Source organism: Pristiophorus japonicus, chromosome 8 (genome assembly GCF_044704955.1).
Source record: "Pristiophorus japonicus isolate sPriJap1 chromosome 8, sPriJap1.hap1, whole genome shotgun sequence".
Taxonomy (NCBI): Eukaryota; Metazoa; Chordata; class Chondrichthyes; family Pristiophoridae; genus Pristiophorus; species Pristiophorus japonicus.
The window spans coordinates 90,823,060-90,838,467 of record NC_091984.1 but is presented as its reverse complement, the minus strand read 5'-3'; the positions used below and the strand labels follow the sequence as shown (position 1 = coordinate 90,838,467).

Below are 15,408 nucleotides of genomic sequence, written 5' to 3'. Positions count from 1 at the left end.
TGAGCCATCCTTGACCCTTGAACCAGGGAAGCAACATACCATCCTGTAGTTTCGATTGTGGCTGCAGAAACGTCTATCTATTCCCTTTACAAGAGAATCCCCTACCACTATAGCTCTCCCACTCTTTTTCCTGCCCTCCTGTGCAGCAGAGCCACCCACGGTGCCATGAACTTGGCTGCTGCTGCCCTCCCCTGATGAGTCAGCCCCCCAAACAGCACCCAAGACGATGTATCTGTTTTGGATGGGGATGATCACAGGGGACCCCTGCAATACTTTCCTTCCACTGCTCTGCCTGATGGTCACCCATTCCCTATCTGCCTTTGAAACCTTTCCCTGCGGTGTGACTAACTCACTAAACATGCTATTCGCAACATCCTCAGCATCGCGGATGCTCCAGGGTGAATCCATGCGCAGCTCCAGTGTCGCAATACGGTCTGTCAGGAGCTGCAGCTGGGTACACTTCCTGCACACCACTAGTCAGGGAAATTGATAGGATTGAAGGCCGATAAATCCCCAGGGCCTGATAGTCTGCATCCCAGTGAACTTAAGGAAGTGGCCCTAGAAATCGTAGATGCATTTGTGGTCATTTTCCAACTTTCCATGGACTCTGGATCAGTTCCTATGGATTGGAGGGTAGCTAATGTAACCCCACTTTTTAAAAAAAGAAGGGAGAGAGAGAAAACAGGGAATTTACGACCGGTTAGCCTGATATCGGTAGTGGGGAAAATGCTGGAATCAATTATTAATGATGTAATAGCAGTGACAGGATCGGTCCAAGTCAGCATGGATTTATGGAAGGGAAATCATGCTTGACAAATCTTCTAGAATTTTTTGAGGATGTAACTAGTAGGTTGGATAAGGGAGAACCCGTGAATGTGGTGTAATTGGACATTCAAAAGGCTTTTGACAAGGTCCCACACAAGAGATTGGTGTGCAAATTTAAGGCACATGGGATTGGAGGTAATGTATTGACGTGGATAGAGAACTGGTCAGCAGACAGGAAGCAAAGAGTGGGAATAAATGGGTCCTTTTCAGAATGACAGGCAGTGACTAATGGGGTACCGCAAGGCTCAGTGCTGGGACCCCAGCTATTTGCAATATGTCATGTATCTCACATTACTATATATAACTGTGTATCTTACCATGCTATACATGACTAACTGGATATGATCTGTAACAATAAGCATACCTTACCACCAGAGGTGCACTTGCAGGAGACACTCCATCCCTGTCCCACTGAGGTATATAAAGGGAGGTCTTAGGCAAGTGCAGCACTGGAGAGCTGTGAATTAAAGGTGCAGGTCCTGAGTGACCTTGACTTCAGCATGTGTCTCGTGTAAGTCAGCACATTAGAGTCAGGACTTAACACAATATACATTAGTGATTTAGACGAAGGAATTAAATGTAATATCTCCAAGTTTGCAGATGACACTAAGCTGGGTGGCAGTGTGAGCTGTGAGGAGGATGCTAAGAGACTGCAGAGTGACTTGGACAGTTTAGGTGAGTGGGCAAATGCATAGCAGATGCAGTATAATGTGGATAAGTGTGAGGTTATCCACTTTGGTGGCAAAAACAGGAAGGCAGATTATTATCTGAATGGTGACAGATTAGTAAAAGGGGAGGTGCAACGAGACCTGGGTGTCATGGTAAAATCAGTCACTAAAAGTAGGCATGCAGGTACAGCAGGCAGTTAAGAAAGCAAATGGCATGCTGGCCTTCATAGCGAGAGGATTTGAGTATAGGAGCAGGGAGGTCTTGCTGTAGTTGTACAGGGCCTTGGTGAGACCACACCTTGAGTATTGTGTGCAGTTTTGGTCTCCTAATCTGAGGAAGGACATTCTTGCTATTGAGGGAGTGCAGCAAAGGTTCACCAGACTGATTTCTGGGATGGCAGGACTGACATATGAAGAAAGACTGGATCGACCAGGCTTATATTCACTGGAATTTAGAAGAATGAGAGGGGATCTCATAGAAACATATAAAATTCTGACAGGATTGGACAGATTAGATGCAGGAAGAATGTTCCCGATGTTGGGGAAGTCCAGAACCAGGGGATCTAAGGATAAGGGGTAAGCCATGTAGGCTCGAGACGAAGAGAAACTTTTTCACCCAGAGAATTGTGAACTTATGGAATTCTCTACCGCAGAAAGTTGTTGAGTCCAGTTCGTTGGATATATTCAAAAGGGAGTAAGATGTGGCCCTTACGGCTGAAGGGATCGGGGGTATGGAGAGAAGGCAGGAGTGGAGTACTGAAGTTGCATGATCAGCCATGATCATATTGAATGGTGGTGCAGGCTCGAAGGGCCGAATGGCTTGCTCCTGCACCTATTTTCTATGTTTCTATCCTGCCAATTGGAGCACCTGCCCATTATTACTACTCTCTGTCTCCTGCTGCACAGCCAATTTCCTAACCAGGTCAATAATTTGCTTTCAATTGCACGGACTTCAACCTTAGTTAACAGTCTTTTATGAGGGACTTCATCAGATGCCTTCTGGAAGTCCATATAAATAACATCCATAGATATTCCCCTGTCCAGTACTTTAGTCACCTCTTTAAAAAGTTGAATTAGGTTTGTCAGGCATGACCTACCATTTGCAAGTCGATGCTGGCTCTTTCTGATCAGCTGAAAATGTTCAGGGTGTTCAGTCACCCTACTCTAGTAATTTCCTGACAACAGATGGTGGGCTAATTGGTCTATAATTCCATGGTTTCCCTCTCTTACCATTCTTAAATAGTGGAGTGACAAATGCAATTTTCCAATCTAAACGAACGGATCCTGAATCGAGAGAACTTTGAAAGATTATAATTAGGGCATCTGCAATGTGTTCACCTACTTCCTTTAAACCCCTGGGATGGAAACCATCTGGTCCTGGGGATTTGTCGCTCTTTAGTGCCATTATTTTCTTCATAACTGTAATTTTTCTTCATTACTGTTATCCGATTGTAATCTTTTCTTCGCAAAGGATTCGGGATCCAGCACAGATTTTGTGTCATCCACAAACTTACGTCAGTACCCCCAATGCCTTCATCCAGATCATTGATGTATATTGCAATGAGTAATGGCCCTAACACTGATCCCTGCCGGATTCGAGTAGTCACCAGTCTCCACATGGAGCCGCTGCCGTTAATGGCCTCTATCTGCAAAAATGCAACCAATTCTTATCCGTATTAGAATCTGCCCTCCAATCCCACAGGACTCTTGTGAATGCTGGAAATCTCCAGCAAAAGTAGAAAATGATACAAAACCAAAACTCCTTAAGTAGGATCTGAAAGGGAAAGATATGTTAACATTTCAGTCAGAGCCTTTCAGAATTCTGATCTGACAAAGGTAATACCTGAAATGTTACTCTGTGTCTCTCTGTTTCAAATACTGACCAATCTGCAGTGTATTTCCAACACTTTCTGTGTTTTTAGTTGCTGAAAGATCCTGCTCTGAAAAATGTTTCCACAACCATAGTATTTGTTACCTGGAAAATTTGTGCTGCAGCAGATAGCATATATGCAAACTATTGCAGTATGCTTTTTGCGCAGCCATCTACCATTTAATTATCTCTGACTGTAAATTGGTGCTTTCTGTCTGGCGACTTATGCTTTTAAACGGGCTACAGCTAGACCCTTGTTTTGTATATTGTAACCCTTCAGGCCAAGACGTCTTGAACCCAATCCCAATGGAGAAATGTTCTGTTTTGCTTTGTTAAAAAGAACACAGTTTTTATAGAGTTTAAATTATTTTATTCTGGTGTTTATTGATTCTGTGGTCCTTCACATAATCTTGCAGGTCACCTCACAGTTCCTTTTACTAAGTCTACATAAATGGTCAAAATATTAAGTATTAAAATAAATTATGGCTTAAGTTGCACTATACTTGTTGTATAAACAGAATACATATCAGAGATGAGTGGTTGTTAAAAATGAACAACTCATTGTGATACATATCACAAATGCCTACGATCCACACTTAGCTTATTTGATATGAACTATAATATTTATTTTAAACACATTTTCCATTTCTGCTCATCTGTGGAATGATAAACTATGATAAATGGATTATGGAGATCCCCCGATAGTGTAATTTTTACTTGATCTGTTGGAAGGAGCTGACTTGATTCACCATTTCATCCTTCATGTAAAAAATTAGGATATTCAGTGGAGAACTGTGGAGTACAACTGAGTTATCAAGATCCTGTCTTTGAGTAAAATAAAATGAAGCATTTGAATTCCCCTGATGTTGGTTTGTAAATGGTGTAGTGCTAAGCCATACAGACTAGAAAGTGAAAAATTGAGGTCAGTCGAAGTTTCTCTTCCACTCCAGCTGACCTTTATTTGGGCTCTAGAATTGGTCTTGGATCCCTGGGTTATGATGGGGGGGGAGGGGGAGGGGGGGAATCAGCTAGAGTTCTTGCTCCTTATTTCTATCCTGTCAGCCCCGTCCATAAAAAGTCCATATACAAACTTTGAGTAAGGACAGGATTGGGGTCAGCTGTGAAGCCCATCACAATCAAATAGCTTACCGTCTAAGTCTATAAACAAAGAATAACAACATGAGTGAGGTATCAGAAGGCTTCCAGTTTCTGTGGAAGTATTTCCCAGCACAAATCGACACTTTGAGGAGAGCACGGGAGAAACAGAAATGCAATTGTGTTTAATAAACCATGAAAAAAGTACAACTGCGATGTCTCTAATTAGCCAAATTTGAAGGAATACTGCATTAGTAAGTCATGTAACAAATCAACTAGGATGTAAATCAGATAGAATCATATTACAGCACAGAAAGAGGGCATTTGTCCCATCAAATCTGCGCTGATGTTTTCACCCACATGAGCCACCCAGTCTAATGCCACTCTTCTGGTCTCATCCCATATCTTTTAATATTCCTCTTTTTCAATGAACTGTCTAATTCTCTTTCAAAAGAACTATGAACTCTGCTTCAGCAATGATTTGTGGCAGAGAATTATATATTCTAACCACCCTGTCAACGAAGAATTTTTTCCAACCTCCTTTGAATTCTTTCTGTGATTATCTTAAAATTACGGTCTGTCGTTACAATTCATCATATTTACCTTCATAATCTTGAAGACCTGTATCGAATCATCTCTTGACCTTCTTAGCTGTATACACATTGTTCACTGAGTTTTTCTGCGGCAGGTACGACTATGAAGAAGTAGATGCCGAGGCAGCGGGTAAGATAATGAAGGATCTGGAGACTATGATGTTGGACCGCGCTTTCATTGGCCACAAGTTCACGGTTTGTGAGGAAGAGTACGTTGTGGACAAGGCTGATAATTTTGAATACTGTGACCCTGTTGATGGCAGTATCTCCAGAAATCAGGTAGGAGATTGAGAGATGCTGCATGTGCACAATATTTATCTAATTCATCAGTTACCTGCAAACACAGAAGTAAATTACAACTTGAAGTTTCTGTAACTGAAACCTGCATGAATCTGGATGATTATGCCCCAAAATAACCCTCGGGGGGGGGAAAGAAATACAGATGCTGACCTATAACAATAGCTTCCTATGTTTTGCTTATCTTTAGAGTTGCCAGTCAAGAATATTAGCATGGGAAAGAGCATAAATTGCAAAGCAGCCTCAGATTCCTACCTGTGATTGACTGGAAATCAGGATGCTGATTTTTTTTTTTGAATATCCAGGTTAAGAGTTATGTCGGGCGAACCATGAACTGCAATGGGTTAGAACATTAGCCCTTTCCCAGTCATTAATGAAAGTCTCCCCTGTTTGCTGGCTATGAGACTACTTTGTGAACAACGTTTTGGCAGTCTCAATGTGGTTTCAAATGGAAACGAGCCTATAGCTTAAAATGCCATAAATTTTGCTGAAAATTATCAACTTCATTCAGAGGCCATAAGGAAGGCTGATGTGAGACTGAAGTACAAGCAAAAGCTTTGTATTTGAATAGTACGGAACTTTACTTTGCATTTGACTGTGCTGCATCTGGCTTGGGAACACTCAATATCAAAAATAGATGCCTGAAATGGGAATGTGTTGCATTTCTAGCACTAAATTCCCTCAAATAAATAATTTTGAAAAGTACCAGAAGCACCAAAGAAAATGTTGGGATTGTTTTGCTATTACACTAAATATTTTAATATAACCAGTAGCTTCTACAATCCATTTAACCATTAACCTTCCATAACAGTTATTTGGGAAAGGTTATAACCTACAGAACAAGTGAAAACTTGGAGGTGTGTTTTAACTTTACTTCAGGCAGGGATTAACAGTCCCAGAAGTTCTTTTTTTCCAGTTTTCTCCCCTTTCTCAGTTTCCTTCCTCAAAGTGCTGACTGATGCTGGTATAGTTGCGCAGTTGCCTGCAGGCTTCTGATACCTTACCCAAGTGGCCTTGCTTCAGATATGAGCCTAGATGATGAGAGTTAGCAAGCTATTCAACCATGGGCGACATCAACCAAAGTCCAATTCTACACTAATCAGAAATTCATGCACACACACATCCCAGCAAGAGTCGCTGGATTGTTGCCAGGAGGAGGGACCATGGTTCCTCTCCCCCACCCCCCCACATCTCTTTCCCCAAGAACGCTGAGAGCAATTGTAGCACCCAACTGCTACACTGGCGAGGATCGGCTAACTCAGCAAAGACTAGGAATCGAACCCTCAGAAATGTTTTAAATACTTTTTGATTTCCTGCTAGAAGATGTTACAATATGTTCTACTTTTACATTTTATGTGGAAATATACACCAGTAACTCATTATAGCAGCATGCTGTATATATTTAGAATGTTAGCCATATCATTAACAGGTCATAGCATCAGTGTCAGCTCATAAATAATTCCCATAAATCATATGTTGACAGGGGTTGAGGATCATTTTCACAGATGGATCACGCCTTATCTTTAGATTGAGTGGAACTGGCAGCGCTGGAGCGACCATCAGGATTTACATTGATAGCTATTATAAAGATGCAACTAAAATCTTCAAAGATCCACAGGTAATTTTTTTTACATATTTTTAAAATTGGGATTTTGTCCCCATTCTGCTTTGTTATCTTGCATCTGTCCACCATACATTGTGACCTGCTGCCAGACAGTACTGCTCTGAAGTGGCTGAGCATGAGCTATATGATAACAGCCTGAAAGTTCGCACTTACTGAAAGCCTGACTCAGATTGGGAGCTAACCATCTGGGAAACTGTGAATTCACTTCATGTTGGAGTCACAGTCTACTATATTTTAACAATATTAATAATCCACAATATACTTGGTGAAATATATTAATGACTAGATGAAGGGACTGAGTGTAATATATCCAGGTTTGCTGATGATACAAAGCTAGGTAGGACAGTAAGCTGTGAGGAGAACACAAAGCATCTGCAAAGGGATACAGATAGACTAAGTGAATGGGCAGTAAATTGGCAGATGGAGTATAATGTAGGGAAATGTGAGGTTATTCATTTTGATAGGAAGAATAGAAAAACAGAATATTTTTAAATAGTGAGAAACTTTTAAATGTTAGTGTTCAGAGACATTTGGGTGTCCTTGTGCAAGAAACACACAAAGCTAGCATACAGGTACAACAAATAATAAGGAAGTCAAATGGCATGTTGTCCTTTATTGCAAGGGGGTTAGAGTACAAGAGTAAAGATGTCTTGCTACAATTGTATGGGGCCTTGGTAAGACCACACCTGGAGTACTGTGCACAGTTTTGGTCTCCTTATCTAAGGAAGGATATACTTGCCTTACTGTCTTATGATGAGAGATTGTGTAGAATGGACCTATACTCTCTGGTGTTTAGAAGAATGAGAGGTGATCTCATTGAAACATACAAGATTCTGAAGGAGATTGACAGAGTAGAAGCTGAGAGGTTGTTTCCCCTGGCTGGAATGTCCAGAACTAGGGGGCACAGTCTCGGGTAGGCCATTTAAGACAAAGATGAAGAGGAATTTCTTCACTTAGAGGGTTGTGAATCTTTGGAATTCTCTGCCTCAGAGAGTTGTGGATGCTGAGTCTCTGAATATATTCAAGGCTGAGATAGATAGATTTTGGAGTCTAGGGGAATAAAGGGATATGGAGATCGGGCAGGAAAGTGGAGTTGAGGTCGATGATCAGCCATGATCTTAATGAATGGCGGAGCAGGAGTAGGCCATACGGCCCCTCGAGCCTATTTCTTACGTTCTTAAATACTATTTTTGGTCAGAATTGTAACAATGGTTGAGATCATTCAGTGGAAAAGTTATGACTTTCTAAAAAAGTTGGTTCAAATGAAAGCAAACGTATAAAGCAGTACATAAGCAAGTTGAGGAATAGGAAAAGGCCATGTGGCCCAATAAATTTAGTTGAAGTAGAATATGTGTTTGAACTGTGATTTCCTTACATATTGAGTTCCCAATCTTGGCTGGGCAATCTGCATGATTTTCCAAGCAACAGTTAGGCATTTATTTAGAAATAACCATCTCAGTCTGTTCTCCCGTGGACAGTTACAGGGAAAGTTCTAAGAGCAGGTCACCTTCCTACCCAGGTTTGGTAATGAGGGCTAAAAGGATATTGCCATGGAAAACACTAATATGATAAGAGATAAAAACAGAAAATGCTGGAAATACTCAGCGGGTCAGGCAGCATCTGTGGAGAGAGAAGCAGAATTAACATTTCAGGTCGATGACCCTTCATCGGAACTGAAAAAAGTTAGAGATGTAACAAGTTTTTAAGCAAGGGGAGGGGGTCGAAAGAACAAAAGGGAAGGTTTGCGATAGTGTGGAAGGCAGAAGAGATTACGAGATAAAAGCGATGATGGTGTAAGGCAAAAGGAGATGGTAATGGGGCAAGTTAAGAAACAAAAGATGAGTCTAGGTAGCAGGAGTCGCCGGATAGCAGTCAGCAGTGGCACTGTGGGAGTTTGTTGTCTCCTTAACCCATGGGTATTGAAGCTACCCCGACTACGATTAGTTGGCACAACACAGCTCGGGGGTTACTCTTGTGAAACTTCCTGGTTTGCATTGTTCAGTTACTAACTGAATGGCTCCCAGTGACTTAGCTTGTAAATGCACTGCATATTATGGTACTTAGCCATACAGCTCTAGAAGGTGGCGTTTGTTGCTGGTCTCTGTAGATTAGCTCATCAGAGGTAGGGGTGCTACACATTGGTCCAGTGCCTCTGCACCAAGCAAATGTTTCCTTTCCTCGCTATTCAGTGATCTCTGCTGAAAAGCATACCTTTTGAGATTGTTGGGCTTGAATACAATTTCCTCCACAGTCAAATACTCTGCCAGCACTCACTATCTAGGATAACATATGGCCACTTGAGCAAGGTACTGGAGGATTGCCAGCACCGATGGAACTTTGTGACCTCATGAGAAGTGGGAAGAAAATTGGGAGGAAAGGGTGTTTTGTTGTGCGGACACACACCATATTTCATTGCCATCTTGTCCTATCTACCCATAAGCCAGTTTTGTTCGTAAGGTTGACAGTAGAAGAGCTTCAGAGATATGAACTGTGTCCTTGTGCCCTACCTTATCAACATCTGGCTGCACTTATTGACTTATTTCAATAAAACTAAATCTGGTGACCTATTTGCTAAATTACTGTTGTTTCTGTACTTGTGTGTGCATTGCTAAAGATTTTTGTTAGTTTTTAAATTATTGGCTTGAATTTCTCTCTATGACAAACCCAATGTGCAGTAAACACAATCCTTTTGTGCATTGAGTTAAAAATCATAGCTATCTTTTTTAATGGCTCAATGGTTAAATGGGACAGAGCTACATACTAGGAAGGTTCTGGATTTGATCTTCAGTCTGTGCCAAGTTAGCTGATCTTAGCCAGGGCAACAATTAGGGTTCTGTAGTGGGCCATAGTGTTCCTGGGTGAAAATGAGGAAAATGCAGCCAAGGTTCTGCTTCTACTTGTGTGACTTATGCTGCAATGTGTGCATGTGTAAACATGAGGTGAAAACCAGATCGGGATTGGTGTGGTGCTTCTCCACGATCAAAGTCCACCATACCTACTAGGAAATCACTCAGCATCTAGGTTCATACATGAAGAATGGCCAATTTGATGGGGTGCCAGAGGCCCCCCCACAGCTGGTGAAATTGTCCAGAATCATTCAACATTTTCAAGAGAGAAGGAGCAATGAAACTTAAGGGGTTGTGCAGCATGATGTTGCTGTTTACTGGAACACCAAGACGCGTTGCTCTGAAATGGGCCATTGGTTAGCACCCGTGATTCCTTGCACTACTGAAGTTTTGATCTCACCCATGTCATTTTTGAGAAGAGCCAAGTGAAGTACTGGTCTCCTCCCACAGAGAGGGAAATCTGAAAGAGATCCAGACCTTAGCTATCTTTGGTCTCCATGAAAAGATGTGAAATAGCAAAGACTGAAGTTGAAAGAGGAGTTCAATAGACTCGACTCAACTCTCAGTAGTCCAATCACTAGTGGCAGAGCAGCAATTAACAAAATAAATTGAATGCTGAACTATAGAGTCAAAGCAGTAGAATACAAGTCTGACAAAGTCATGTTCAAACTATATCTTCTAGAAAGATTGTCTATTTCTGACCACCGAGATTCAAGGGAGACATTAAAATCCTGCAGCTTATTTAGAGCAGAGGCACAAAGCTAATTCCTGGCATCTGTCAAAGTCCTGAATTGCATGATGCATAGATGGTGCATAGTTTGGGGAGATCTGAGTAGAGAGAAAAAGTATTTAAAAAATGGGGCTTGTACCTTCATATGTGCACACTCAATGAGATGTACCTTCACATGTGCACACACTCAAACACTGGGACTTGTACCTTCTCGGGTACACACACTCAATGAAAGGAGCCAAGAAAATGTTTATTTTTAAAAAGCCTGATTTCAAAAATGTAATTTCTCTTTTACAGGCGATGCTCTCTCCTGTAATAAAAATTGCTTTGAAGGTTTCTCAGATTCATGAACGCACAGGCCGCACCAGCCCTACAGTGATCACATAAGAATATTAAATCAGAAGATAAAATATCGAAGAAGAAATAAGTAAAGGATAGAAACCTGAAAAATGTGAAAAGTGTTACTGTAAACTATCATCTCCTACTCCATGTTCAAGTTTCCTGAATATTGTAGAGAGGAAAACTTTTCAGGGAAAATGAACATAGGTTAAGAAAGTTGAAGTAAAAATGTAATAAAATATAAATATATATATATATATATATATACTCTATTGGTGATATGTTGTTTCAAGCCTCCTAAATGGTCTAAATTAATTTTGGTTTGTAATTAAATGTGTTTCCATATCAACACCAGTACTGTATTACAACCAGCAACTTATGCAAATTAGTACGTGAAAGGACAACACACACAAAAAATCTATTCTAAGGTGACATAAACAAGCATCAACAAAAACAGCAACACCCTGTTTCATATGAAATAACCATGTTTTTCTGTTAGGTTCATTGACATGCGTGGTTGTTTAAGTCACAGAGTAGCCATTTGTTTGTTCAGTTCAACTCTTTTCAGAGAAATTTTGTTGATCATATTGGTGCTTGTTCAGGAATTACGTTCCTGATACTATGTTTTTATGATCAACAGTTATAAAAAGCAAGTCCTTCAGTTGATAGCAAACTTGTAAATTGCAGCCTGTTTCATCCTGAAGGGGTGATGCTAAAATGGACAGGCATACAGCTGGTTATTTCAAAAGTGCAATTAAGATTCAATCAATGCCCAAACAAAATTAAGTCATTAATACTTGTTTCTATTGATCTGGGTTAAATTCCACTGTCATTAATCGATTAAGCAATAGAAAACCAATTTCATTTTCATTACAATAAGAATTTTCATCTAAGTTCAGAATGTAAAATAGTTTACTACTTTGCAATTAGATTGTTGATAAATACTTGTCTACATCCCCTTAAAATAAAGCATTACATTGTACCCATGCAGTGATACAGATCATTTATTTGGTTGAGTATACTGCAAGTAATTGCTTTCATGCTGTTCACAAAATGTTGTCTTTGATAATTTCAGGAAATTGTGCAAAGTTTGGTTGTATTGAGGTGGGAGTCTCACGAATAAACATAAATCAGGGTCCTATGATGTCACTAAACTGCCCACTAAGCGGAGCTATGAGGGTTCTCTGCTTAGTCAAACCTGACAGACACCCAGCAGAGACCCTGTCATGTAAGTTTAAAACTTATCTTTAGAGGCTCCTCTAAGCTCCACAAGAAAGGTTGTGCTGCTGCCTTCCTAGGATCCTATCCCCATCCCCGAAACCCAACTGTATCCAATATTCTTGTCAGTTGTAATCTAGGGTGAAAATAAAGTATGAAAAAATCCAATTTTTGTAATGATGGATTTAGAAGTTTTTGAAGGAGGACATGAACGCTGGTAGTGCATAATTTATTTTATCTTTGTACCATACAGCCCAGAAGGCCATTCGACCTATTGCGCCTCTGCTGGCTCTTTGGTAGAGCTATCCAATTGTCCCAATTCCCTGCTCTTTTCCCCCTAGCCCTGTAATTTTTTTTCTTCAAGTATTTATCCAATTCCCTTTTGAAAGTTACTATTGAATCTGCTTCCATCACCCTTTCAGGAAGTGCATTTCCAGATCATAACTCGCTGCGTAAAAAAATCTTTCCTCATGTCGCTTCTGGTTCTTTTGCCAATTACTGTAAATCTATATCCTCTGCTTACCAACCCTTTGGCCACTGGAAACTATTTCTCCTTATTTACTCTTTTCAAACCCTTCATAATTTTGAACACCTCTATTAAATCTCCTCTTAACCTTCTCTGCTCTAAGGAGAGCCACCCCAGCTTCTCCAGAACCTCTCCATATAAATGGAAGTCCCTCCCCCCTGGTGCCATTCTAGTTAATCTCTTCTGTACCATCTCTAAGTCCTTGACATTCTTTCTAAAGTCTGGTGCTCAATTTGTGGAACACAATACTCCAGCTGAGGCCTAACCAGTGTTATATAAAGGTTTATATCCTTGCTTTTGTACTTTATGCCTCCATTAATAAAGCCAAGGATCCCGGGATTGCTACCAGTGCCACGTGCTAGTCAGAGTAGGAATCGCAGGATAGCTCAGATGAATACGTGGCTTGAGCAGTGGTGCAGCAGGGAGGGATTCAAATTCCTGGGGCATTGGAACTGGTTCTGGGGGAGGTGAAACCAGTACAAACCGGACAGTCTGCACCTAGGCAGGACCGGAATCAATGTCCTAGGGGGAGTGTTTGCTAGTGCTGTTGGGGAGGAGTTAAATTAATATGGCAGGGGGATGGGAACCAATGTAGGGAGATGGAGACAGAAGCAAAAGACAGAAAGGAGATGAGTAAAAGTGGAGGGCAGAGAAAACCAAGGCAAAAAACAAAAAGGGCCACTGTACAGAAAAATTCTAAAGGGTCAAAGTGTAATACACAGGCATGCCTGAAAGCTCGGTGCCTCAATGCGAGGAGTATTCGGAACCCACGAGAGGGCTCTGAGCTAGTTAGAGTGGGTGAGAGTTCAGATGAACAGGACCCCAAGAAAGAATGCAAAAGGCAGGAGGCAACAGAGCAGAGTAGCACTGAGGTAATTATAAACCACAAGGTGATAGGAAGGGACAATATGTATGAATATAAAGGGGCTGCAGGAGGGGTCAAAACTAAAAATCATGGTTTAAAAACTAGTATTAAAACACTCTACCTAAATGCACGCAGCATTCGAAATAAAGTAAATGAGTTGACGGCACAAATCATTACAAATGGGTATGATTTGGTGGCCATTACAGAAACGTGGTTGCAGGGTGGCCAAGACTGGGAATTAAACATACAGGGGTATCTGACAATTCGGAAAGATAGACAAGAAGGGAAAGGAGGTGGGGTAGCTCTATATTAATAAAGGATGATATCCTCTTATGTAAGGGGTGGTTTGCAGGGGTTCAGCTTTCCCTTCTGATCTTATATGAGCGGTTCCGAATCGCTCCCACACCCTTGGTTCTAGACACTGGAATTATGAAGGGACTGTGACAGACTTGGACAGACAATCGGTTTCAAGGTAGGAAGCAGGTATGGCTTTATTGTGTTTACAAAGAAGTAAAAGGCACACCTTTAATAACACACACAGACCAATACACACTGAGGGGTACAACACATTGAATAAATTGTCCAATTACAGTCTGTGGGGAAAAGAATACAGCTTAAACTCTAAATGGGGTAAAAAGGCGAATGCAGATACATTTACACAAGTTATCCCAGCCTCCCTCCTCCCAATTCCCCTAACTAACGAAGTTATAGCTCTAGGGGTTCAGGGGCTATGCTCATCAATCCCTTTTGACAGTTGCCGGTGAATCGTGGTTTCGGGGTTCGCTGCACTTGGCCTTCTAGGCGAGCCGTACCCCGGTCGGAGGAGAGGACTTCGGACTGCGTAGTCTTCGGTTGGGGTGCGTCCGTTGATGCGGTAAGTTGCGTTTTGGATGTATGGGGTAAGTACCCACTTTCTTTGGTTAGGAATAGTTTAGTTAGTCCCTTTTGGTAATTTCTCACCCGTTGGTCGTTCCGAAGTCGATTGTAGAGTGGAAATAAATGTCAATTCTTCGGTTTTTGCTGAGTTGGTTTTGGTTGGTCGTTTTGCTGGTTGTGGTGGCCCGGGTTGTCAATTTGGTTGCTGACAACCTTCCGTTTCGTGGGCCTCGTGCTCGGTCAGTTCTTGATGAGTTCTAGTAGTTTCCTTCACTGCTCCATTTCTTCACTCCCCAGCTCCGGCTGCTTGTGTCTGTGTCTGTGTTCCAGTCTGTGCTCTGCTTCTCTCCTGTCTTCTGCTAGTTTCTGTGTTCTGCTAGTCTGCGTGCTGCTCCTTGCTGGTCTTTCCTTGTAAAACTGGGGGATAGATATATTCAAAAAAAAGGCTCCGTTATCTCCCATCAAATCTCTTGGGCTCTGTTTAAACTGTACTGTCCACTGATTTTCAAATGTCTCCTTTGTCAGCAGTAACTCGATTAGGGTGTGAGAATGTGCTATCACTGGTTTTGCATTGTTTTAGAATTGTCCAGTTTCTTGACCATGATTTCCATTGTGCTTGATTGGGTAATTCGATTATCTCTTAGAGGGTGAATAGTTCCTCCAGGCAGTCTGGGGTCTTTAATATACGAATTTGGCCCCACCTCCTGTATTTGGTAACTCTTTTTTGCAGCCAAAATGTTGTAGAATCTTAAAATTGATATGCTCCTTCCCATAGATGTTTAGGGGATCTCAAGCTTCTGTAATTTAGGTCCATTTTGAATTCCCTTTCCTATGAGTCCAAACACTGGGGGGGGGGGGGGTCTTCATGAATGCATCCCCTTTTATCCCCCGCAGGCTTCGTCTGCCCCTTTAAGCTCATTTTAAAAGCCCAGAAAGAGATTCTTCTCCTCTGTAGGGGAAAGGTACCTGGAATCTTTGCGAGATATTGGTAAATTCTACATTCCCCCCTGTGATACCATATCACTTATGGTATCAT

At 41.4% G+C, this 15,408-nt stretch overlaps 1 protein-coding gene across 2 annotated transcripts in view; it reads left to right on the top strand.

Annotated features, from left to right (window-relative positions):
- Positions 1-12,226, top strand: part of pgm1 (phosphoglucomutase 1) — a 135,299-nt gene extending 123,073 nt beyond the window's left edge. Inside the window, exons 9-11 of one of the 2 annotated variants that reach the window (XM_070887056.1) lie at positions 5,147-5,330; positions 6,832-6,966; positions 10,846-12,226. In XM_070887056.1, coding sequence (XP_070743157.1) covers positions 5,147-5,330; positions 6,832-6,966; positions 10,846-10,935 — 409 coding nt within the window. In that variant the 3' untranslated portion in view covers positions 10,936-12,226. The remainder of the gene's footprint in view (positions 1-5,146; positions 5,331-6,831; positions 6,967-10,845) is intronic. The other variant, XM_070887057.1, reaches the window with a different exon arrangement.
- The last annotated feature ends 3,182 nt before the right edge of the window (positions 12,227-15,408 follow it).